The 26,301-nt window shown below is 46.4% G+C and overlaps 2 protein-coding genes and 1 long non-coding RNA gene across 3 annotated transcripts; 2 read left to right on the top strand and 1 right to left on the bottom strand.

The window, feature by feature from the left end:
• Nucleotides 1-1,535: 1,535 nt before the first annotated feature.
• Nucleotides 1,536-23,185, top strand: shtn3 (shootin 3). The gene is made up of 17 exons (XM_023959415.2): nucleotides 1,536-2,159; nucleotides 4,264-4,324; nucleotides 8,007-8,101; nucleotides 8,676-8,844; nucleotides 13,900-13,997; nucleotides 14,070-14,151; nucleotides 14,216-14,310; nucleotides 14,435-14,581; nucleotides 14,658-14,811; nucleotides 15,088-15,262; nucleotides 15,330-15,400; nucleotides 15,470-15,573; nucleotides 18,383-18,397; nucleotides 18,504-18,563; nucleotides 18,655-18,784; nucleotides 19,339-19,612; nucleotides 19,728-23,185. Exons 1-17 carry the CDS (start codon nucleotides 2,124-2,126, stop codon nucleotides 19,831-19,833), a joined length of 1,872 nt encoding a protein of 623 aa, XP_023815183.1. The 5' UTR covers nucleotides 1,536-2,123; the 3' UTR covers nucleotides 19,834-23,185.
• LOC144994949 (uncharacterized) lies at nucleotides 18,293-23,843 on the bottom strand. Its single transcript, XR_013658688.1, has 3 exons — nucleotides 23,714-23,843; nucleotides 23,343-23,389; nucleotides 18,293-18,812 (listed from the first exon to the last, which is right to left on the bottom strand). It is a non-coding gene; the product is annotated as an uncharacterized LOC144994949 (long non-coding RNA).
• Nucleotides 23,758-25,737, top strand: thoc3 (THO complex 3). The gene is made up of 6 exons (XM_004085920.5): nucleotides 23,758-23,986; nucleotides 24,508-24,664; nucleotides 24,739-24,943; nucleotides 25,021-25,182; nucleotides 25,249-25,349; nucleotides 25,434-25,737. The coding sequence occupies exons 1-6, from the start codon at nucleotides 23,807-23,809 to the stop codon at nucleotides 25,595-25,597; spliced, it is 969 nt and encodes a 322-aa protein (XP_004085968.3). The 5' UTR covers nucleotides 23,758-23,806; the 3' UTR covers nucleotides 25,598-25,737.
• Nucleotides 25,738-26,301: the final 564 nt, after the last annotated feature.

The following is a 26,301-nucleotide window of genomic DNA, read 5'->3' as shown; positions in this document are numbered from 1 at the left end:
ACTGTGAGACGAAGACGGGAAGACAGACTATTAATGTTTTGTATTTCATCCGTATTATGTTCCTGACCTTTTCTTTGAAAATCAAAGTTATTTGTTTTTATTAAGTATTTTTTTATTTATGAAGCTTTATTCGTGTAGCACTTTACAACTCCTTCAGGGGAACCAAAGCTCTTCACAATAAGAGAAAGACTGAAGAGTTCAAAATCAGACTCATCAGAGAAGACTAAGAGTTTTTGTGGCCCTCACAAGCAGACGTGTGGGGCCCCCGCTCTAGCATCCATGTGGTGTTGGAAGATTTGTTGATCTTCATTTTCCTGATCGTTCAAACCCTACATGAACGCAGCATTTCTCTATGTTTGGGTTTTGCATCAAATGGCTCTAAAATGAGAACAAAAGCCACAGTTTTTAGATGAAAACTCACAAATGTTCTGTTTTTAAATATATAATGACTTTCTCTAATGAGGTGGATTACCAAAACACTGCAGTCATCTTCGGCCTTCTGTCTAATTTTAGAAGCTTTTGTGGCCCACGAGTCGAAATGGTTGCCCACCCCTGGTGTATTTGTTGCTGTACTAACACTCAAACTTCATACCAGAAACTTCAAGTGTACTACTTTCTGCTACTGGTGTATTACGGAATAGCACAAATATGATCAGGTATATTTGGATAGATTATAAAAGAACCAAAGTGAGATCCTACATTCCTTTAAAAGTGTTTCTTCCTGTGAAACGTTGAACACGGTTGTGTGTTTGTTGGTCCTTCCTAAACCTTTAGTTCTAAAATCAGGCAGGTTTGAACCTGAATTGCATTTTTGTGTAGTTTTGATCTGATTGGAGTTTTTGTCGATTTCAACCAGAAGCAGACGAGTCACAGGATCCTGTTCTCCAGACCTAGAAACCAGTTTCCATGTTCATGATGAAGGTTGGATGTTCCGGATTCTTCCTCAGCCATCAGCATAAAAACACGTCACATGTGCACAGACTTCTGATCAGGTTTTGCTTTTGCTGGTTTCACTTTTGAACGCTGATAGAAGGTCATGACTGGAGGACTGCAGGAAAACGAAAACAATACAACAGAACCAAACTTTCTGGATTAGAAAAAAAAACTTTGCTTTTTGTTTTTGGAGTCAAACCTTTGGTTTTAGTCACAGACATCTGAGGGTGCAGCTCCACAAAATAGCTGTTTGCCCGCAAAAGTGAGACCCTGAAAACCTGAATTTTGGAGTTTCATGAAGGCAGCCTGATGAGGAAAATGTTTTTCTTTTATGTGGTTTCAAATTAAAAGTTTTGCATTATGTTTATAAAAACGCTGCATTTCTGTATTAAACTGTAATCAATGTGAAATAAATAATATGAAAACATGTTATAAAACTTAAAAGGTTAATATTAAGAGGTGTAATGTAAATATCCCCAAACATTTAAAAAGAAAAACTGACTTTATGACCTGGAGGCTGTTGCGCCGTCAGCCGCTGGGTGGCAGCAGCTTCTCTTAATTCTTCGGTTGAGTCATAGAAGAAGTAGCGCTCATGTTAGCATGCTAACGGGGGAGAAAAAGATGAATTCGAAGGATTTCTATTCACTTTTGTCTGCCTAAAGACATAAACTGCTTTATTTTAAAGTGACGAAGTTCATTAAACTTTTTATAAACAGTAAATTGGTGGGAAAAAGATTTAAACTAAATAGTAAAACTGCTTTCCAAAATTTTCTTCGTGAGCACTTGAACGCATCTTGTTTTTAGAAGCTTTAAATTAAAAAAAATATTATTAAATTTTATTATCATTTTTATTACCACCTTTGATTAAAAAAGATGTATTATCAAAATGTATCGTCATTTTTATAACCGTATTTGTTTGATTAAAAAAAACTTTACGAGCATGCGCTCTGAGATGTTTGCTTTGATCCCGGGAGGGGGAAGGGGGATGCTGCCAGGGAAAAGAGGAGGAGGAGGATGAAGAGGAGGAGGATGTCCACCGGCAGCAGCACCGAGCGCCCCTCCATCCCATAAACCTGACAGAAACCAGACATGTGCTGCGTTCAGATGCAGCTCCATCCATGAGAAGACCGTCGCCCTAATCTGCGGGATTATTTCACCTCTTCATTCCAGACGAGGCACGAGCTTCATCCATGGACGGATGCGGGGAGAACGAGGCGCGAACGGAGGTGAGTGACGGAGCTCAGAGAAGTCTGCGTTCGTCCCGCATGTGCCCTCTTCCCGCGTCTATCACTGTTCAGGCGGAAACCTGCGGGCTGCTTTAATTGATCTGCCGGTTCCGGTCGCTTTCATCCGCCGGCCGGCATCTGCGCGAGGACATCAAAGAGCCCGACCCCTCCCTGAATCCATCCTCGCGCGTTTAAATCCGATAAATGTCGGTTCTCCTCTTTTTTTCCCCAAATTTTTTTATTTAGAGAGACAAAAATGAGCATAAAGAAGATTTTGGTGAGTTATAAATTCAGTTTGCCGCCGAACGGGGATTTAAGCGGATTATCGATCAGAAATCGATCAATTATTAAATACTAAATCAGGTCAGACTCAAAACGTCTCTTTGAATCACAGATTAGAATCCAGATGTCAGAGAAATAAATGAACAGTAGTGACTTTTTCCCACAGTGATGCTGACTCATCTTTATTGTGGCTGACAGACCCCCGCCCCCACCCCACATGTGACCCAAATCTGTGTGGTTTCTGTGCACCTGCCCCTCCTAATGCCCTCCATGAATCACCCCACTCACATGCGGCGCATCTGCAGCCGCTGAAACACCAGCCGGGCCTGCCAGGCGCTGAGGGCCACATCTGACCCACATCCCAGCCGCCCGCCATCAGGGCGGTTCTGGAGGCTCCGGAGCTCATCTGCTGCTCCCCCAGCCTCCAATGATAAAAGACAGCGTTCATTTTTAGACTAAGACAGGAGATGCGTTCGTGTGTAATGGGAAATTTGGTGTTTAAACCCAGAGACAAAGAAATGGAGAAATTTCTGACTCTGCTTGGGTCATTTGGGAGCTCGGTTTTGGACCCAAGCAGACCTTGTCCTCACCTGGATCCTTCCTGAATCGTTCAGATGTTCTGCAGGAACCGCGGTCGCTCCGCTTCTGTCCCACAGACAGAAACGGGCCGCTCCTCTGGTCCCTCCATGACCTCCTCTGGAGCTGCCAACAAAAACAGAGGCAACGTGCGAGGATTCGGTTTTTACATGAATCTGAGTCTTTTAAGGAGTTTGATGATCTCGCTTTAACCCTTGTGCTATCCTAGGCACTTTAACGTTGGGAGTTGGGTCATCTAGACCCACTAGACAGTGCTCTGAACCTTTTTTCTTCAATGATTTGTGATCTTCACTGGTGTCCATGGATTACATGAAATCTTTCCACCTTTATCCACCTTTGTCATGGTAGGGAGAACACGTCAATGGAAGGGGGGGGGGGTCACCTAAGATAGCACAAGGGTTAAGGATGGCGTTTCATTTTGAAGGACTGGGAGGAACATAAAAGAGGGTTCGGGTCAGTCTGACCCTCAGAGACTCCTCTGGACCAGGTGCTGGTGGGAGGAGCTTGGAGGTCGGGCCGGGGTTTTTCTTTTTTAACTTAAGTTGAATAAACTGGATCTTCTTAAATGAGATGATGGCGTCATGTCTGTGAACAGGTTCAGGTGTTTGGCAGTGACCCCCCCCCCCCCCTCTCCACCTGTAGATTTGGTTCAGTCCTCTTCAGCAGCTCACCTGAATTCTGGACCAATGGTTCTGAAAAAGGTTCAGACTAGATTCCATAAAAACTAGTTCTGTCTCTCACGTGGATCCGTGTTGTGAAGTGGGAACTGGGTTCTGACGGCGGCTCGTGGGCCCCCCCCGTGTAAGTCTTAGACCGAGTCAGCAGCTGGGGGGGGGCTGTCGTGGGCGGGGCTTTCTCTGCAGAACAGCTCATGAGGAGGACATGAAGGGAGAGGAGACACCTGCTCTTCATCTGCTCGTCTTTACTGAAGCCTCCTGTGGTCCAGAGCGTCTGCTCCTTGCTTGTGCAGAAACAGTGACGGTTTGATGGTTCGATTCCCTCTGGAGACGCTCGATGCGTTCAGGTCTCCTATCACAGGTTTGCTGGGTCTCCTGTCTGTGTCGGTTGGTCAGGAGGAACCAGGTGAGTGCACAGGTGGAGGTCCGTGAGACGCTGTGGGCGGGTCTGTGGGCGCCCCCCCCCCTCCCCCCCAGCATATGGCTGTAACTGTATCTGCGGGTATCAGTGAACATCGGTAACAGTTTGACCTGCTGTCTCTCTGCAGCGCAACAGACTGACGGAGGAGAGAGACGAGGCCCACAGGCAGCTCAAGCACATCAAGAGAGGTGAGTCCGCTGATCCACAGGACCGCCGTGAACGTATGCTGAGCAGACGTTCACCGAGAGCGGCCGAACCTGAACTTAGAAAGATTTCACCTCCTGTACTGATGAAGCTCAACGGTTCTGACTGCAGCTAAAAGTCAGCGGAAAGAAAAATACTGGAGTCATCGATGAAAAGCGCCGAGACCGGACGCAGAATGACGCCGAATATTTCTGAATAATTCCAAAAGGGCATAAAAACCTCAGAAAGGTGACGAACAACGTAAATGAGACACAATGCTGACTGTTACTCACCAATAGAATCATTCTTGATGATGCTCAATAGTTCTTCACAGCGACAAATAATATGAAAATATTCAGAAAAATGCTGAATAATTACTCTGAATATTCCAGAATAACAGAGAATGATTCTGAAAAATTCTTAACAATACTGAATGCAGAATAATGCTGAGTCATGCTGGTTCAGTCTGGATTCTCATGAACTGCTGTGTTGTGTGACCTCAGCTGTCAGTGTGACCAGAAGAGCTTTGAGGCTCTGTGACCTCTGTGACCTCTGTGAACCGTATTGGTCTCACTGCTGACCTCCTCGTGGTCACTCAGACCTTCATGCTCCTGTAGATGTGCCTAAACTGTCCACCTGGGAAAAGGTGAGACCTTCTTTACCTCCTCCTCCTCCCATCCATCTGACAGCTGACACCCCCATTTCCTCCCCCACCTTGCCTCCTCAACTCCATCTCTGTGTTGTGTGGGAGAGCAGGGAGGCGTTTCTATGGAAACGGCAGGTTTTGGAGGAGCTGAACTTCAGATCCAGACCGCTTCCTCCGGCAGGAGCAGGTCCATCGGTGCTCCGCCCTGAGCGCTCCTCTAACGGCGTCTCCGAGTGGCGTCCTGAAACACAGACGTTCCCGTTTCGATCACTCTGAAGCGGATTTGATCCAAACGGGAGGAAATGCGTTTGAGAAGCTGAACGTCTGACGTCAGAGGAGGAATCCGCTCCAGGAAACACCTGAAGCTCCTGACGACCGCCGGTTTCTCTGGGTACTTTGATTCTAAAATGTTGGAGCGGCCAGCGGGTTGGTCAGCAGGAAGTTCCTCCACTTTGAAGGATCTTCGTTGACGGGAAACCTGACGTTTCCAGACTGTGGCGTTGGGGGCGTGTCTGGACTCCTGGTTCGGCCTTCTGTCTAATTTTCTCACCTGCTGCTTCGTCAGAGTCTCAGCTTCCAAAACTCCAGATGAGTCGATGAACCTGAGAGGGGCTTTGCGTCTGCCCAGGTCGTGTTACCACAGATGCATTGTGGGACAGAGGAGGCTGTGGTGCGCCTCGTTCCATGGCACAGGTGTAGAGTTACGCTAAACCCGAGCGTTCAGGAGCGGCGATGGACGGCGAAGCAGAGACGGTTTGAGTGACGGTCGGTCGGTTCAGGCGTCTCCGGCGCCAGCAGAGAGGCCGATCCTCCTCCTCCTCATTTATTCATCCCCCTCCCCCCAGAGGGAACAGCAGTCACTCTTGTCGTGTTATTTCCATGAATGATTCAACTCTCCCCCATGAATTATTCAGAAGAACGTTGGGGGGGGAGTCAGCTTTTGTAACTTTGAACGAGGAAGACTCTGGGTGGACGTTCAGCAGAGAGAAGATGCATCTGAACCTCCTCCAGCTCCAAAACCCCAAACAGAACCGCCGTGTCCTGGACTTTGACCCGGTTCTGACGCGCTCACTGCTCTGCTTTGGAACGCCAAACGCCATTCAGGAAGTAAAAAGCCACTTTATGAATGTTCTGATGATTCACACGTTTCACCCCACAGGCAATGCATTGTGGTCTATATTGACCAATCAAGAGAGCATAGATGCACACTAGGTTTTTGCAGAGAATTCTGGGAAATGTTGGGGACACTGGATAGAGTGAGTGAATTCTGACAGACGTGGCGTTTTAGAAGAGCTTCATGCAAACGTCAGCAAAAGAGTTCAATAGGTTGAAAAATCAAATGTTTTCTTTGTGCCATAAAATAAAACTGTAGTAGAATAATTTAAGGGTTTCACAAAGTTGTAAAGGAAGACAATGAGCATAGAAATAGATGATATAGAAATGCAAATATCTGGTTAGAAACGTGATTCTGGAAGATGAGTTTAAACTTCCTCATCTCCTCAGATATTTGTGTCGTATTTTAGGCGGCACGGCGGCACGCCGGTCAGGAACAGAAACATCTATGCGTTTCCGTTTCCTGATCCGTACGTGCAGCTGCAGACGGTCGCTACCCTGCTTCAAGGTCAAAGGGCAAATGTGCAGTTCTGATGGCGACCACCAGGGTTTGCTCAACCGTAAACGTAAAAAATAGATCCAAAGGCCCTTTCAGACCTTCTCCTCCTCCTCATTCTTCCTCATCTGTCTCTGAGCTCGTCTGCTGTCGAAATGCCGCTGAAATCCTTTCTAGTAAAACCTGCCTGACCTTTGTTATCCAGGAAAAGTCAGATAGAAGAGGAAGATCAAAGAAGACGAGCCTCTGTATTTGCTGGAAAACAACAAACACATCAGCAGAGTTCAGAATCGAGGAAGCAGCAGGAGGACGTTCAGAGACTCTGACCCTCAGTTCCAACATCAGCAGGAGAATTCAGTCTCTTCCTGCTGCAGATGTTTCAGAATAAAAGCCTGTTACATGATGTGGTGTGTTGGGGGTCAAAGGGCATTAGATCCTGACATGTCTGTAGTCTGTTTGACTCACCTGGTCGGTTTAAAAACCTGCAGAGAATGGATGAGGTCTGCTCAAAACCACAGGAGGAGGAGGAGGAGTCTTGGAGCTCCTTCATCAGCGTCAGTGTCTCCATATCTGGGTCATTTTAGAGGGACGGAGGAGGAGCTGACCTCCAAAGACCGATCGTTGAGTGGCGGACGGAGCTGGCAGCAAGCATGGGATGTTTTCACGTCTTCCTTTTAAACAGTTTTATCGTCTTAAAAACACAAAAATCCCTGCAGACATTTTGCTATTTAGAGCGTGAAAGTCGTCTGCAGAGCTTTGGTTTTCATACTGAGGGACAGGAACGGGTAGAAATGACTCAGCAAAAAGCAGAAGAAGTTCTCCAGGATGAGGTTCCTGCAGAGATGATGCCGAGTCCTGAACTGGAAAAAAAAATTCTCTTCAAGGAGGAAGAACTCCCAAAGTACGCTTGAGGTTCTCTGTGGAGGTTCTCCTCCACTGTCCGCTGACGTCCTCCACAAACCGTCTTCTTGATGAGGTTGCAGAGCGTGTGGTTTGGATGCAGCTTTGTTTGCCTTTTTCCCATCATTTTGAAGACCCATGGAAAATGCCACAGGAATTTGTTTTTAACACCTTTTTTCTGATGGACATTTCTGATGAAAACAAAGCTTAAATTCCATTTCTGTGTCATTCTTTATTCAAATCATTGTGAATCAGGAGCAGACGAAAAAATGCTTTTTTAAAAAGATCGTATTTGCTAGAAAAGAAGCTGGGCGGGGCCACAAGATTTGACCTGTGAACACATTTATCCCAAAAGTTCACAAAGGTTGATCGTCTCTGTTCAGCTGCTCTGTCTGATTTTAGTCTAACCTCAGTCAGCTTGTTGCATTTTTAAACAGAAATTCCCATTTAAGAACATTAAAGTTTGAGACTTTAATGGTCGTGTGTGCATGTGTGTGTGTGCATGTGTGTGCATGTGCGTCTCCTCTTCCAGTGTCCCAGATGGTGATCGAGGAGGTGAGCGTCCTGCAGACTCAGCTGGAGGTCGAGAAGTCGTGTCGGGAGAATGCGGAGGCCCTCGCCACTAAGGTGTGTGTCTCGCACACGCTCAGTAATCCACCGTGTGAGATTAGCGTGATCATCTGACAAAGAGCAGGAAGACTGCAGGGAGGAACCGAATGTCTGTGTGATCCGCTCAGAATCAGAGACTAAAGTTCTGTCATAAATATTCATGTGATAAATGAGCTAAAATGATCAGATTTCTGTTGTAAAAGCAGCAAATCTGATGACTTCATTTCCCACAATTCCCTGGACGAGCGTGGAGAGGAACGGCCCCCTCCAACAGTTCAGTGGAGCCGGACTCAGAAGGTGGATTGTCTGGAGGCTTTTAGACAAATTCAGGAACGAATAAGGAACCGTAGTTATCCAGTCAGGATCCACCAAATGCATTCTGGGAATTTTCTTTGTGTCACTTGAAGACGAGATCGTTCAGATTTTGAGGAAGGTTTCTTTTGTGAGGGTCTTACATTAGTAAAGCAGCTTTTCTGAGACCATCTGAGGGAGAAGAAAGTTTCTGCCGGAGGTTCGGGTCCGGTGGAGGTTCAGCCTCTAATACCCCACGGGGCATTTAGGAGCATGATGTGTCTCTCTGCGTCCCCTCCAGCTCAGCTGCGAGAACAGGAAGCTGAAGTATCTGAGCCTGTCGTCCCGGCCGTGTTTGGACGAGCTGCTTCCCAGCATCTCCGACTGCATCGCCCTCCAGACGGACGGAGACGCCGAGGCGGCCGACGGCGGTCCGGACCCCTTCTCACAATGCCAGCAGCAGGTCAAAGGTGGGAGGAACGCCTCAGAACGTCACCAGCAGAACCTCTCCGTCATCCTCCTCCTCCTCCTCCTGAACACATCACATCTCTGAACTCCTGAGATCCTCCTGCTGCTGGTTTCATGTGAACATGTAATATGGAATTACGTTTCTGCCATAAACTGAAAGGGCGTAAAGACAACTAAGCGGGCGTATTCAGGGCTCCAGACTAACTTTTTTCACTAGGAGCACTGTGGCCCCTAACTGAAAATTTTAGGGGCACAACCAGAAAATTTAGGGGCGCATACCGTAAATCAACATTCTAACCAAATCTACTAATTTCCACTGTATTACTAATAAATACTTTAATAATAGATGCAGAAATTACAATGTGCTGTTTCTCATTCAGTGTCACATTTTATTCTTCACTTTTGAAAATGCAACAAGAAGGTAAACTGACAGCACCATCGCTGTCATGACAGTACAAATAGTAAAGAAAACTGATGGAAATTTATCTTTGTGACACTAAATAGGTGCAGCCAAGATGCACAATAAGTGTGTTTGAGATTACCCAGGTGAACTCAACGCTGCGCAGATCACCTGGTGTGTGACACATATTTTTGTTTTTGCTCCAACATCAACTGTCGATATCGCGAGAAAGGGGTGAGAGCATGGGGTAAACCTACCCGGACACAGCTGGAAACTGAACTGACTGAAAGCTGCCCTACAGACAGACTACAAAACAATGCATTATGGGACATGTGTCCTGATGGTTTTTGTAGTGGAGTGATTAATTAAAATAATTTAAAATACCAATTCATTAAAAAAGGCTACATACATCACAAAACATTAAAATAATCATAAAATATAAAATAACACAGATCACACTAAGGGGGATAGGAATATTAAAACTAAATTGAATGTTAAGGACAACTCCAAATTCCTGTTCTCCTTCAGTTTTGCTGCAGATTCGCTTTCATCTCACAGCCCCCCCCCCCCCCCCCCCCCCCCCCCCCCTGGTCTCCCCAACGATCCAGGCGAGCCGCCGGTTCATGTCAAACACGTCTATCGTTGCATTTTCCCCACGTATTTTCAGTGAGTCTAAAACTAATGTTGTTTTTGCTCGAGCGTGTTTAAAGTTCAAGCCCCGTTAGCTGTCACGCATGTAGGTGTGGGACATTTATTCTCCTCAGCTGACCCGACTCCCGCGGGACGGGAGCGGTGTGCTGCCGTAACCCGTTTGATGCGCCGCCGTAACCAAAACCTAAACCTTCCTCCGGTTCTGTGCGGCCCAGAGAAAAGTTCAGCACGGACTGCATGCATTTAGAAAATTACGAGCGAAAAGATACGTTCTAAAGGAAAGTAAGGAACTCCTTAATGTGGTCCGGGGAGGGAGGGGGCTGTCAGGTTTCCTGCTTTCAAACCCTGTCATTGTCACGCCCCCAAGAGTCATATGCCCCACTGTGATTGGTTGGTCAGCTTCGCGAATGTGTGCTCGCGTTTCATGAGTATGTGCGTGAGTGTGTGTGTCTGCCTGCGTGCGTGTGCGCTCGCGTCTCATTGATTATTTCATTGATCATTGACGTGCCCCTTCTACGTTTAATGTATAAAAAATACGGAGGGTGGGGGAGGCAAATTTACTGGTCGCACATGTGCGAATGGATGTAAAATTCAGTCGCACACTCTCAAATTTTTGTCGCAAAATGCGACCAATTGCTCGCAGTCTGGAGCCCTGGTATTTAGGAACTGAGTGAGTGAACCTTAAAACCGCGCAGGCGCAATTCTAACCCTGAAGTGATCTTGCGCGGTCAATTCCTTTTTGCGCGCTCATGTGGATTTACGCTCAGTGTTAAGGGGGCGTTTTTGTCACTTTTGGGGCAGGAACCTTTCTGGTTGATCTGATTGGCTGAAATTTGCATGGCTAATCGGCGAGGCAGAGGGGCAGGACCTTCATTTTTCAGTGCGGGGGGGGGGTTAACAGGCGGCTCTTGAGCTGCATGCAGCTCTCTGCCTTTTATCATATTTTCTATATTCACTACTTTCACAACCATAAGGCGAAAGTCTTACATTTTCTCCAAAATGTACAGAGCGGCCCTAATGTGTTATTGCGTTACTTCGGTAAAGATGATCTAGGAGAGAACAGCATGATGACGGTACGGAGAGAGGAGAGGACGTGAAAGAAGACCCCCCCCCCCCCCCCCATAGTACAAAGGAGCAGATATGAGCACAATGCAGAACTACTTCGTTTTGGAAACCCTGGAAATGCAAAGAGACACGATTATGAGGCACAGTTTAAACTGCAAGCTATCAGCTACGCGGAGGAACACGAGCAGCTGTGGTTCGGTTAAATTAGATCTTCACAGATTCGGACTTCCTGCTTCAATAACTCTTCTGATAAACGTTCAAATGTGCCAGCAAGTATCTCAATCCTTTTGTATTAACACAGAGAGTGAACTACAAAGGCATTTTTACAGAAAAAAGTTCGTTTTTATTGCCTTTTAATCAGAATTGTTCGTTTCAAGCTGTGAATGTAAACAGAGCAGCGAGCCGGCTGCCAAGGGACCGTCAACAAAGTGCAACCTCTGTGGAACACCATTCTGTAAAAATCAGTGAACTTTTAAAAAGCGAATAAATGTCTATATTTATATGAACTGGTAATGAAGACTCGTCAGCATAGTCATGCTACATTATTATTTATTATACTAAATTTTGTTAGAAAGTCAACCTCTATTTTATTTCTTATAGCTCTTAAAATTTAATAGAGATATGAATCATAACATAAATGCTCAATAGCTCTGAAGATACTAAAGCTTCTGTCACCAAACCTCCTGTACTGACTAATCATGACCTTATTTTCCTACTAAAATAAAGATTTTGCAAAAAAAAAAATTTTTTGGCACCTTCAGAGCTATTCAGGATTTTTGACCAAATCTGATCCGTTTGTAATTATAAAATATTCCTATAAATAAACAAAGCGAACTACTGACATTCTTTATTTTAGTATGACAATAAGGTCATGTCAAGTTACTGATAACTTTAGTCATGATTCATATCTATTAAAATTTGAAAAAGTATATGAAACAAGATAAAATAAAGATGGAATTTCCTACAAAATATGTATTGTAACAATAACATGCTTGATAATAGTTTTATGATTTTTTTTGTAAGATTATTGATTTTTACACAGTGGTGTTTCACAGATCACAGAGGTTGCACTTTGTTGACGGTCCCTTGGCAGCCGGCTGCTGCATGTCTGCATTCACGGCTCAAAGCGAACAATTCTGATTAAAAGGCACAAAAAAATTATCTTTTTTCTTGTGGTTCACTCTCTGTGTTAATACGAAAGGATTGAGATACTTGCTGACACATTTGAACGTTGATCAGAAGAGTTTTTGAAGCAGGAAGACTGAATCTGTGGAGATCTTTCTAACTTATCGAACCTCAGCTGCCAGAGAATTTAAAATAATGAATCCATGGTTCACAAGTGAGGACGCTGGAAAACCAACTCCGACAAGACAAGAAGACGCAGCAGCAGCTGAGTTTCCGCGGAAAAGGAAAGACCTGTGTTGGAAGATCGACTGGAGGGTCAGCGCTGCTACTTCCAGCAGATGACCGTGAAAAGCTGTCCATCCTCCCCCCTTACCGGGACGCAGCAACGGGCGAGTTACGCCACACTTTGGGACTGCAGGACTTAAACTTGGCCTGAGGTGTCTGCTTTCACTGTTCTTTGGAGCCGCATAGCAAAGAGACGGACTCTGATGAGGAAAGGGAAGCCGGCGTGTTTGATAGAAATGTAGTCCAGCTGTTCCAGATGCAGAAGATGAGGACTTTGATGGATTAGAAATGCTGATTGATGACTGAAAAAATAAATCACAACCAACTCAGTTTTGCGCTCGCTGCCTTTTTTAAACACACCAGCGTGCACGTTTCACCGGTATGTGTGTTAACGTTAAATACAGAAAAAACACTCAAAACTGAAACGGCGCCGTTTAATCCAGTGCTGTTGTAAGGAGAGGAGAGGAGGGGTTATGGGAAATAACATGACTGTAATTATGTGTCTGTCTGGCAGGTCAGTGTGTGGTGTGGCTCTCTGACTATCAGAGTTAGAGATGTCAGCTCTTTGTGTCAAACTTGTTTGTCCCCCCCGTTAGAGGCAATCATAGGAAAAAAAACGCGGATGTAACGTGGATTAAAACATTAACCAACGACCCAAAACTAAGGTAAGAAAGTGCAGCGGGTTTTTCTGTGCTGTCATTTTTTCTCATGTAAAATTCACTGCATTTGTTACCGTTTTAATGCTTTTAAGCCACGTTACAGCCGCCGTTCGATTTCTATTAAAGCCCCAAAATTAAAGTCCCGCCCCGCTACTTGGCATGCAAATTTCAGCCAATCAGATCAACCAGAAAGGTTCCTGCCCCCAAGTGACAAAAACGCCCCTGAATACCGCCCCCAAGTGACAAAAACGCCCCCTTATCACTGAGCGTAAATCCAGGTGAGGGCGCAAAGGAGAACTGACCGAGCAGAATCACTGCTCAGTTAGGATTTCAGCCGTTCAGTTGTAAAATACGGGGTCGCTTGGTTAGAATTGCGCCATCACAGTTTTAAGGTTCACTCACTCAGTTTCTAAATACGCCCGCTTAGTTGTCTTTACGCCCTTTCAATTTTTGGCACTTATGTAATTCGATAATGTAACCAGCAGCAGGTGGGAGGTGGTTTAACAGCTTCATGCCGTCCTTCATCAAAATCTCCGTTGGTCTGAACTGCAGGATCAGAATTATCATGTCTGCAGAGATCCTCTCCAACTCTGCAGGCTTTTCTCAACCCGGCAAGAAGAGGAAAAACTAACCAGACGTTCTGTTGGAGCGCCAGCGGTGGGACTGTTCTTAAATTACCCAGAATCCCATTTGTAGAGTTTGTTTGCTCTCTCTTGAAGCAGTTTCTGCTTGGGAGGCTTCAGTAGCTTCATGACGCTTCACAAACGTCATGAATCTGCTGAAGCTTCATGAGGCTTCATCAGCTTCATGCAGCAGTGTCATGAAGGTGGCCGAAGTCCCAATCGTAAAGGTCCAGATGCTTGGTTTGGCAGAGCTGAGGGAGACGGTGAGCAGCCTGTTGGAGGAGAAGAAGAGCCTCCTCTGTCAGGTCCACGAGCAGCAGCAGAGGATAGAGGAGCTGAGCTCACAGGTGAGGAGCTGCAGGTCCGAGAGCTGCTAGCTTGACCCACAGCCTTGACCTCCTGACCTCTTCTGTCGGCAGGCGGAGAAGGACCAGGCGGAGGTGAAGCAGCTCCGTGAAACGGTGGAGCAGCAGAGCAGAAACATCAAGAGGTTTAACAGAGGTGAGCTGCAGCAGGAGCTCTGAGGAGCAGCTGGAACTCCTCCTGATCGTCCTCCTGTCTGCAGTCTCCCTGATGGTCGCTCAGGAGTACGAGGGCATAAAGGAGCAGCTGGACCTGGAGCAGAACCTCAGAGTCCAGGCCGAGACCTACGCCCACGAGGTAAGGAGACCAGGCAACACACACCACTATGCCTCCACCGCCGTGTTTAACCATTGAGTTTGAGGGTTTAGGATGTCATCATGGCTGGACTTAGTCCAAAAGGTTCCTCCTCGTCCTCCTGCAGATGCTGGTTAAGCAGAAGGAGGCCAACAGGCAGAGCATGCTCCTGCTGCAGAGCACTGAGCCCAGCATTCAGCTGCTCAAAGCTCTAGAGGACGTCGCCGCCGTCACCAAAACCCTGGAGGAGGAGCGCCTGCAGCATCAGCAAAAGGTGAGACCTGAAGGTTTTCAGACGGTCTGCGGGGACCTTCATCACAAAGACGGCTGATGCGGTCCCAACCGTGCAGGTCCAGAACCTGGAGGCCCAACTGGAGCAGAGCTGCGTGAAGGAGCAGCTGGAGGCTCTGCAGAGGCAGCTGGAGATGCTGGAGGAGGAGAAGAAGGAGGTGGAGGGACAGCTGGAGGAGGCGGAGAAGAAGAACCGGGAGCTGGAGGACACGGGTGAGATTATTTTAGACTTTTTTCAGATTCCTTTGTTTTCTATTATTAGTGTTTTAACGTTTGCTGAATAGTTTTCTTCTGAATTTACTTTTGTTTTAATATCATATCATTATGAAATGAAAAAAACTGGATTAAGAATATTTGTGGGACGTTTCTGCTGCTGAGGTCAAACGGTTTTAGCTAAAAATCAACAAAAGGATGAATGACAAAAGAAAACGTCGCTCCTGAAGTCTGAGGTTCTCAACGTTCTTCATCTGTGCCTCCTCTGCTCCGCAGTTCTCCGGCTCCAAGAGACCCACCACGAGATCGCCACGGCAACCGGCGCCTGCCCTTCTCCCCCAGCCCCTGAGGTTGCCCCGCCCCCTGCACCTATCCCACAGCCGCCCCCACCTCCTCCACCCCCACCCCCACCTCCTCCGCCCCCTCCCCCGTCCAGGTGCAACCCCCTCAGGTGAGGCGACCCCCCCGTCAGCTCTGCTGTCATGCGTGTCTCCGTGCTGACGCTCCTCTCTGCTCAGCTCCCTCATAGCCATCATGAGGAAGTCCTCCAAAGGCTCCAAGGCGGCCGTGAAGGTGGAGGCCCCCCCAGGTGAGAGCCCGGCCCGCCGCTGTCGGCTCGCAGGTGGGGGCAGGTCCCTTCAGCTTTCTGTCTGTGCAGCTGCCGAGGGGGTGGATGAGGTGAAGGTGAAGGCGGTGAACGAGATGATGGAGCGGATCAAACACGGCGTGGTGCTGAGGCCCGTCAAGAGTCAGGACGCCAAGGTGAGGGGGCCTTCAGAACGGTCGGCGTTTAGGCGGATCTAGTCCAGTGCTTTTCAAACGGTGTGCCGTGGGAAATGACCCATTCACTGATGTAAAAACATTTCCATCTCCAGGATTTCAGCTCTGTGTTCATCCAAACAAACCCTGATCAAACACTGAGTAGTTAGGAATATTAAAAGATCGTAAAATACTTTTTTCTTTGTGTTTATTTGATTCTATTAAAGACATTTTGATCAGAATGACGGTACCGATTTAGCCGCAGCTTCGACTCTGTTTTTGGAAAAGTCCCGCCCCTTTAACTGTCTCCACCAATCATTCTTGGAGGTTTAATCAAACGTCATCAGTCTGACCAATCAGAAGTGGTTAAAGTCTTCACTTCCTTGTTCTGATTCTGCTCATAACTCAGTCAGTTCCAACAAGAATACCAGCTAAAGCTCGTCTTTAGCGGTGTAGCTTTCCACAGAATCTGGTGTCAGACCGTGGAACAAGTGTAGCACACTGGTTGAAAAACACTGATCTAGACCCACTAGACCAGTGTTTTTCAACCTTTATTGAGCCACAGCACACACCACAGCCACTGACAAAAATCCCGCGGCACACCAGCATCCAAAAAAAAAAAAAAAAGCAGAAATTCATGGTCTGTATTGATTGACAGTCCCCCCGCCGCAATCTCACGTGGATTTTTGTGATAATTGTGGCAGAAAAAGCAGGAAACTGCGGTTGTTTTTTTTCTAAGAGATGAACCACCTGAGCGACTTTATCAGCAGAATTAAGAACAAGGAAGTGAAGACTTTAACCACTTCTGATTGGTCAGACTGATGACATGTGATTAAGCCTTCAAGAATGATTGGCGGAGACAGTTAAAGGGGCGGGACTTTTCCTTACACAGTTATAGCTGCAGCTAAACCGTGATTCTTATCAAAATGTCTTTAATAGAATTAAATAAACACAAAGAAAAAGTAATTTTAAGATCTTTTATATTCCTAACTACTCAGTGTTTTATCAGGGCCTGTTGGGATACACAGAGAGCTGATTTCCTGGAGATGGGAAATGCTTTTAGATCAGTGAATGAGGGCAATTTCCCACGGCGCACTTGACCATCTCCCACGGCACACTAGTGTGCCGCAGCACACTAGTGTGCAGTGTGCCGCGGCACACTGGTTAAAAAACACTGGTCTAGACCCACTAGACAGAGCTCTGATCCTTTTTTCTTCAATGATTTGTGATCTTCACTGGTGTCCATGGATTACATGAAATCTTTCCACCTTTATCCACCTTTGTCATGGTAGGGAGAACATGTCAATGGGAGGGGGGGGTCATCTAAGATAGCACAAGGGTTAAACGTCTTAAACCACAACAAACACACATCAACCAGTTTTTCAATCTTCTTGATGAAATCAGAGGTCAGAGGTCAACAGTTTAGTTCTCCTTCAAGGTTTTTGTTTCTTAACAGCCAAACATCCCAGAGTTTGGTCCAAGTCATCTTTCTAACTGAAACACTTTTCTAATAACGTCTGGATTATTTTAGATGTTAAACTTAAGAAGAAGTGATAATAACATTTAAGAAACAGGATGAAGGTGAAACAGACACAGTTCAACTAAACTGAAACAATTTAATCATCTAAAAAGAAATAAAATATTCTATGAAAGTTTTCAAAGACTTCATCTTTGATTAAGACAAAAGAAAAACTAATAAAACTTCAACATGTTCACTTTTTGTGTAGCTACAGAAAACATAAATATGTTAGTGTTTGTGTAAATTTTATCAAACATATTGTGATCATGGTGTTAAAATACTTAAAGTTGCCTTTGCACTAATATTTAAAAAAATATAAAAAATAAATAAATCACTATTTAGAAAGAGTATATAGTTGTTTTTTTGCGAGGTTACATAAAATTACATGTTAATAAACTGGAGGGAAAAACAACTGCCAGGTTAAAATGTCAAATAATTTAGATGAAAATCATTACAAAAAACTAACTTAACTTTTATTACATCATTTAGAAAAAACAGCTGCAACTTCCAGCTTTTCTGCCACAATTATCACAAAAATGTACGTGAGATCATGGAGGGACTGAACATCAATACAGACTATAGAGTTTCTCCTTTTTTAATTGTTTTGGATGCTGGTTTGCCGCGGGATTTTTGTCAAGGATAAAGTGTGCCGTGGCTCAGAAGAGGTTGAAAAACACTGATCCAGTCTATTCAGAGTCAATATTAGCTTTAGACTTATCAAGATTTCCACGTTTTCTGGCAGGACCAGCGAATTTCTTTAGTTATTTTGGAGGACGATCCGCTGAATTTTAAATCTTAGTCTGTGTGTAGATTTACATAAAATCACAACCATTTATCAGGTTTGCACTGCTTTTATTATATATTATATATTGTAACAAAATATGATGTATTGTTTATTAATAGAAAGGTTGGACATCTGTTGCATCTTGTCCAAAAACATAAAGACCATCACCTGGGTCTTATTTTCGTAATGATCAGAGATTTTTCTTTTTAAAATCGCCTTTTATGGTCATTTACTGTCTGCTAAAATGGTTGTTTGCTGACATGTCCAACATGGCGTCTCTCCCACATCAGGCTAGCGTAGCGTCTCTAGCGATAGAACTCATGGTCCGTTTCTACTGCTAGCTTGGTTGTTTAGCAGTGCAGCTAGCTTCCTGTCAGGTTTTTCAGCTTCATGTCTGGTGTAGTTTCTGTCTTTGGGACGGGGGGGGGGGGGGGTCTGGAACCTTCTGACGCTCCTTTCCTGATCGCTTCTCCTTTCTCTCTCCACGCGTCTCCGCTGTGCCGCTGCAGAGAACGGCAGTGAAGGTGAGTACATTGAAGCGGTGGGGAGGTGACCCTTCCAAAGGCTTCACTGGAAAAAAGATCAAGCTTCTGGAGAGGAGACACTTGTTAAGATCTCCTTTTCCTGCAGCCTCCAGCCTGTGAGGAGACGCAGCAGGAGAGCGCCATGGAGGAGCTGAAAGGAATTCTGGTGAGTTCAAAAGGATGCTCCCATTATTTCCTGCAGCCTCCCGTTTGTCAAAAACGTCCCGAATGTCCTGATCCTGGGAGCGTCTCTGCAGGAGACGGTGAAGAGGAGCCCCAGCAGAGGCTCCCAGGATTCGGGGCCGTCCCCCCCAGGAAAGAAGGACAGCGAGCTGGAGGTCATCCTGAGACGCCGACGCAACAAAGCGGGAGAGGCCGCGTCCGGAGGTGACGTCACGAATATGAGCGATGAAGTCTGTAAACAGGGAGGAGACGTCAGGAACATCAGCTACAGCTCTGCAGAATCTGATGACGACGTGAAAAGAAAGACGGAAAGGCAGAAGTTTAGGATTCCTGCCAACATCTGAGCTTTAATCGGCTCATTAGCTGCAACGTTTCAGATGCATTTAGTGTTTTTCCACCGTAAACATGTATTTATTTTAAAGGGAGGGAGCCCCGCCCCTTTCTTTGTCCAATCGGAGTGTCTGATGTTAGAAAGGATCCAAAATAACGATGATCAACACGTTTCCTAAAATGTGCAAAAAGGAAAGATGTGCAAAAGTTATCAGGGTAGCAGATAACTTTTGCACATCTTTGCTCTTTAAATGACACCACCTTATTTGTTTACATTCATGTTACATTCTTTTGTTTGTTATATTCTATTTTCTCTTATGACTACTATTCTTCTTTTATTGCTACGGTAACAAACAAAATTCCCACGTGTGGAATCGATAAAGTCTTAAGTCTTAGTCTGATTCAAACTGTCTCCACGCTTTTTGCAGACGAGGGTCACATGACCCACGTGTCGTCCTCCGACAGCCTAAATGGACGACGCACCAGCAGCAGCTCGGGGAAGAGTGCAGAGAGCCCCGCGGGGCCGAGTGGTCCTGCAGAGACCACCGGGACCCGGGTCAGTCCAGAGAGGCGGGCCTCAGGACCCGGACTCACTGTGGCCCGGAGGAAAAGCTCCGACACGGGCGGACAGAGGACGTCCTGCAGCTCCACGTCTGAGAGAGAAGCTGCAGAGTCTCCGGTCAGCAACGGCTGCTTCAGCAGGTGAGGCCTGTGCAGGAAAGGGGGCGGAGCTGTAGGTGCTGCCCGTCATTCTCCACGTCTGCAGACGACGCCCATTTCTCCAGCATCTGTGCTGACTGGTGTTCTCCGTTCACAGCGTTGGGACAGTGGATCAGATCCATTCTAACGGAGTCGACCCCGCCCACGCCGAAGGGCCCGCCCACGCCGAGCCACTCAATGGCAGCAGCGACGCCGAGTGTTGACCCCGGTGTCGTTTGCGTGGCCCCACCCTGTGTGATTCGTGAAAGATCCGATCCTTAACGCCTTTTTGCGACTCCAGTTTGAACCGAGCGGAGAATCAAACGTTTGTTAGGCCGACTCTAGAAACCACAGAAGAGGTGGCTTTAAAAACCTGATCCTGGTCCATGTTCTGGTCCAGGTTCTGGTCCAGGATCCACACTGAAAAAGTTGAATGTGCAGCGACTGCAGAACACCCCCCACCACCACCATAAACCCCCAACCGATCCACCTTAAAAACTGGAATTTCCAAACAGACCAGAAGATAAAACGTTTTAGAAACAATTCAAAGAAAAAGATTTCAAAACCAAATTAACCAGAAGAAAGTAAAATAAAAACACAAATATGTCCAACAGGACATGAGAATCAGTAAATAATAAATACAAACAATAATAAAACATTTATACATGCTATGAATCTTTAAAAAGTTCTGTATTTATTCAAACGTTTATAAAGAAAAAACTAAAATATTAAAATTAATGTTTTATTAAAAAAGTCAAATTTAAAATACAATAATAAACAATTATGTTTGAATGAGCAGATCATAAAAAATTATTTTAATTGCCCTTTCCTGAGAGAAAAACTCCTAATACCCCCCTCCCCCCCATCCCAAAGCTGCTTGGTTGATCCAAATCTTTTCCACATTTCTGTTTTTCTCCGCTAAAAGGCGGTATTTTCTCCATTTTGAGCTTCTACCTGGTCGTCATGGAAACAGTCCTCAAACAACCTTCTGGGCTTTGAGGAAGAATCAGAAATAACCCAAACATCCGTCCACCAGGGGGGGCTAACGTGTCCGTCACTTGCAGGTTCCTGACAGCGTTTCTAGAACAGAAGCCAAACTTCAAGGAAATTCTTTGGTTTGATTGGATGAAAGGACGAGCGGCGGATGGGAAGCTCGTCTTCCTACATCCCCCCCCCCTTTGGGACGGCTCTGTATGCACCGCAGCATCAGCATGAACTCTGGGAATGACCCCCACTTTTCCTTCTGTGGAGTTTGGAGGAGGAGTCACAGACAGAGATCAGCCTGGTTTGCAACACGCTTCTTCCTCCTGAGCGTTAGCACGCAGCCTCCTCGCTCTGACGGAACCAAACCGGGTTCTCCCGGCAGCTGCTGAGGTTCTGGTTCTGTTGAAACAAACAGGACCGCATGATTTGACCCTTTAACTCCTGGAACATTGAGGAAGGTTTCCAAAAGCGTGGGAACTCCGTGTCAGTGGGGGGTTTCCTCTTTGATAAACCGGTGGCGAGCTGAAAGCTCCGGCGGCGGCGAGCTCGGCAAACAGCAGATGACGTGATGGAGAAATCAAAGCTTTTTTTAGAATCGAGATGCCTTCAGTGCTGTTAAAGTGCAGCCATGGGAGCAGAAAACAGCACGACCCCCCCCACCGTGTCGAACCCCCTCCTGCGTCCTCACGGCGGGACGCCGGTCCTTCCCAGGGTCCGGATCAAAGGCAGGTGTGATGCTTGGGGGGCCGATGGATCCTCAGGAACACTTTGAGGCCTTGATGAGGAGATGTGGGAGGGGCTTGTGTTTTCTCTCTACCTCCTGCTGTTCCGTCCCTCCCCAGGAGAAACGATGTCTTCCTACCCTCAAACAGCCCGTTGGCCTGTACGCACAGGTGCCGCGGACGCCACAACCTCCAGCTGTGCTTATAGGACCCAGACGGCGTCGGAGCCTTTCTGACGCCACCATGAAGCGTGGCAGCGGCGTGCGGTTCCTCTGTGACCGTTTTCTGCAACGTCAGCTGTTTTTGACATGAAAAGCCGAGTTTTATTCCTCTGAATCCTAAGATGAGAGTCTCATTCCAACCGCCGACTGTGTCTGAGAACTGGACGGAGTGGCCCCGCCTCCCTGGCATCCCAAACAGGAAGTGGCTCCAAGAAACCAGAATCCCACAGACTTCTACAGAGAAATAAACAACTGTTCCTCAAGTTATAAACGGACCAATCAGATGCCTCAAAAGCAGGAGGCGGTCTCACATGGATTGTTCAAAGCGTTTGATTGACAGATCCTCCAGAGCTCACTTTCAGTGGAAGGGGTGTGGCCCTCTCAAATCCTTACTACTGATTGGCCAGAGTTGTTGCTATGGAAATGTTGACTCTGACCAATCACTGCTTACTGACAATTCCAACATGGCGACGGCCGCATCCTGAAAAAAATGGCGTCCGCATTGACTTCATTTGGTTGGAGCCAGACTAAACCATTTTCTAGGAATGACGTAAACTCAGTCCAGTTCTCAGATGCAGTCAGTGGTTCCGTCTCCTGCAAGGAGCCTTCGCTAACTGCTAACATTCTTAGCTAGCAGTTAAAGGTCAGTCGCTCGCAAATCTAACTGAGGTGCAACACTTTAGTCCACTTTAGCGAGCTAGCACCTGCTTTAAGCTAACAAAGATCATTTTTTTCACACATTTTGTGAAAAATAATGGGGGAAAAAACCAATATATATTTTCTCGCCGTGCTAAAGCAGATCCTAGCTGTGAGCTAAAGTGCGCCGTTCCGTCCGGGTCTGACCCGAACACAAGTGCTTCTCTGTAAGTCCAAATATTCGTCATCAAGCCTTAGCTCACTGCTTACCATCCAGACTTGCTGCTATTGGGCAGCGCTAGCATGTAGCATCAACCGGTTTGGCTATGCAGGACATGAAGAAGCTGCAGCTGATGCAGCTCTGCTGAGGACCTCCAACAGTTCAGTCTGGGATGTCCGTAACTATGGCAACAAAAACCTGGAACAAAAATGCTGGTGTGTTTCTGACTGAAACGTAGCAAAAGCCAAAACGTTTGACCGTAGATTCAAACACGATCCTGAAGTCAGGACAGGAAGTTCGGCTCTTACTGAGATCTGGGAAACGACCGAGTTAGAGGCACAGAAATATGCAAATAGATCCACATTTTTTGGGTGGAATGACACACAGCTCCCATTTTGCATGAATGTTGTCTACATTTTCTGCTGAATTTGAGCAAACATGGTCCTGCTAATGTTTCACAAGAGTCGGCTCCATTATGGCTAACGATCGACCTTCATGCAGACGTGAGGGACGATTGTCTCACGTCAGTCACCATGAGTTTCCATGAGGTTCCAGACCCAAACCAGACGAGAAGAATTTGACCCTAGAAGCTGCTGGAAAACCTCAGTCAGAGTGAGATCACCTGTGCAGGTAAAACCCTGCAGCTTTGACCCGCCCCCCCCCCCCCCCCCCCCCCCCCCCCCCCCTCTGATGGGGGAATTGAACCCTCACACTGATTTTCTGCATCCAGTTTCCATGTTTTTAAACCGGAATTTTCACACCTGAAATAAACTGCAGTTCAGATCAAACCAAACAGTCTTTGTCTTTTTCATTGGTGAATTATTAGCAGAAGTAAGTAATGAAGTCACTTTTTAAAACACGTCTACATTTTACAGATTATTTTACGGTCTGCCTTATTTGTTTGTACTAAATAAAAGCACATATCATATGAAGTATTAGTTATTTTTGACCTGATGATGTCAGCACCACCTTTGCAATTTTCTTTCATCTCTGGAATCTAAAATCAGGGAAAAGAAAAATCCTGTCAGTGACACAAAAAGTGTTTTATTTGAAGAATACTGTCATTTCTTTGTGACACTTTAGTTCCAAAATGCTCCAAAAATATGAGAATATGTCTATGTTTAATGCCTGTAAAGATAAGATTAATTATCTTAAATAATAAATATTTTATCTTTATTTATTTATTATCAATGGGGAAATTATCTGGATCATCTGGTTTTTCTATTTTCAAAAGTCTTTTCCCATAATTCCAGTTGATCCAAGAATTTCCCAAAAAGTAACAATAGTTCAAAGATCTGTCTTCAGTAACGCGTCAACTCACTGGTCGATGAGTAAACTGCACGCGCGGTCCTCCGGCCAGCAGGGGGCCCTCGCGCTCTCCTCTAAAAACCATACGTCACACAGTGGGACCAAGATGGCGTCGCAGTACTATCAGGAGATGCAGGAGAGCTTCAGAAATAACAGCAAAAGTCGGGAGTTTCCGGCTCATTCGGCGAAAGTTCACTCGGTGGCGTGGAGCTGCGACGGCCGGAGGCTGGCGTCCGGGTCTTTCGACAAAACCGCGAGCGTTTTCGTCCTGGAAAAGGACCGCTTGGTGAGAAACCGGCTCGTTTTCTGCTAGCATGCTAGCTTTAGCACAAAGACAGACGCGCGTGCCAAACTCCTTGGAAGGTTATTTAAAAACAGAGAAGTGATGGATTCAGAGGAGAAGGCGGTGTTTTGTCACTGTGGATCGCCCTTAAAAAGTCAAAATAAAACTAAAGTAATAATAAAAACTATTAAAAAAAAAGAAGCAGCTGATGTTTCCAGCTGGGAGTTACTTGAAGGGGAAAATATTCACCTCAAGTCATGAAATGTTCCGTCAGCTTCTTTAATCCATCATCTTAGTTGATGCACATCTGAGGTTCTGAAGCTAGTGAGGTTCTGGGTTTGAATCCTGACTCTGAGTTTGCATCAGGAAGCTGAAGTCTTCCAACTTTCATGTTTCTGTGTTGGACAAAGACTTCAGCGGTGGAGGAGGAAGACCCACTGCAGCATAAATGTTAACTCATACCGTTTTAGAACGGTACTAAACGTTTAATGGCCACCAACCACTGAAGTGCGTCTTCTCCCCAGGTCAAGGACAACAACTACAGGGGTCACGGCGACAGCGTGGATCAGCTGTGCTGGCATCCCAACAACCCGGACCTGTTTGTTACGGCGTCCGGAGACAAAACCATCCGCATCTGGGACGTCCGCACCACCAAGTGCATCGCCACCGTAAACACAAAGGGTAACCGGGACGGATCTGAAGACCCGGAACGATGTCGAGGAACGTTTTAACGTCTGAACTGACTTTGTTTCCAGGTGAAAACATCAACATCTGCTGGAGTCCAGACGGCCAGACCATCGCCGTCGGGAACAAGGACGACGTGGTGACCTTCATCGACGCAAAGACGCACCGCTCCAGGGCGGAGGAGCAGTTCAAGTTCGAGGTGAACGAGATCTCCTGGAACAACGACAACGACATGTTCTTCCTGACCAACGGCAACGGCTGCATCAACATCCTGAGGTCAGAGCGCCACTGTCGCATGCCGACCCGCGCCCACCGGTCACATTGAAATAAAAACAGGTTCTGGTGCTGCGCAGTTACCCGGAGCTGAAGCCCATCCAGTCCATCAACGCTCACCCGTCCAACTGCATCTGCATCAAGTTCGACCCCACGGGGAAGTACTTCGCCACGGGAAGCGCCGACGCGCTGGTCAGCCTGTGGGACGTGGAGGAGCTGGTGTGCGTGCGCTGCTTCTCCAGGTGGGTTGAGCCGCCGAGGGTCCGGCGTTTGCTGCGAGCTTTGTTCGAGTCTCTGCTCTGCTGCAGGCTGGACTGGCCGGTGAGGACGCTGAGCTTCAGCCACGACGGCAAGATGTTGGCTTCAGCGTCGGAGGATCACTTCATCGACATCGCGGAGGTGGAAACGGGTCAGTAAACCTGCAGCCGCACAGGCGGTGAAGATCCCGCCCACTCGGCTGTCACTCAAAGCCCATCTCTCCTCCACCCTACAGGGGAGAAGCTGTGGGAGGTGCAGTGTGACTCCCCCACCTTCACCGTCGCCTGGCACCCAAAGAGACCCCTGCTGGCCTACGCCTGCGACGACAAGGAGGGCAAGTACGACAACAACCGCGAGGCGGGGACGGTCAAGCTCTTTGGCCTTCCCAACGACTCCTAAGGGGGGCTGCGGGCGCTCTGCAGTAACGTCCCGTCTCCAGCAGAGGGAGCTCCTCACTCACCCCCTTTTATTTTGTACTGTACAGCTGTAAAATACTTTTTTATAATAAAATCATTTTTAACCTGCAGAAAAACTTAAAACTGTTTCTGATTTTACATTGAGTTTAACTTATGCTTGAACTGAGCTGCAACTATCGGAATAAATATTTTAGTATTTGACTAAAATGATAAATTATAGAAATGTGTATCGGAGTAAGATGCTGGAGAAAATACTATAGATAGAAAAACAGTTCCTCCTGTGCTGGGACACTTCAGTTATACGTGTGGGTTGAATTTCACGGATTTGGTCCTTTATTTTGACCATAATTAACCCTTGTGCTATCTTAGATGACCCCCCCTCCCATTGACATGTTCTCCCTACCATGACAAAGGTGGATAAAGGTGGAAAGATTTCATGTAATCCATGGACACCAGTGAAGATCACAAATCATTGAAGAAAAAAGATTCAGAGCACTGTCGGTGGGTCTAGATCAGTGTTTTTCAACCTTTTCTGAGCCACGGCACACTTTAACCTTAAAAAAAATCCCGCGGCACACCAGCATCCAAAAATTTTAAAAAAGAAGGATAAACTCATAGTCTGTATTGATCTACAGCCCCTCCACAATCTCACATGCATTTTTGAGATAATTGTTGCAGAAAAAGCTG

The sequence above is a fragment of the Oryzias latipes genome, chromosome 10, assembly GCF_053564925.1.
Source record: "Oryzias latipes strain Hd-rR chromosome 10, Olatipes_Hd-rR_3.1".
Classification (NCBI taxonomy): Eukaryota; Metazoa; Chordata; class Actinopteri; order Beloniformes; family Adrianichthyidae; genus Oryzias; species Oryzias latipes.
The sequence above is the reverse complement of the archived record's forward strand: the minus strand, read 5'-3'. Positions and strand labels throughout refer to the sequence as shown.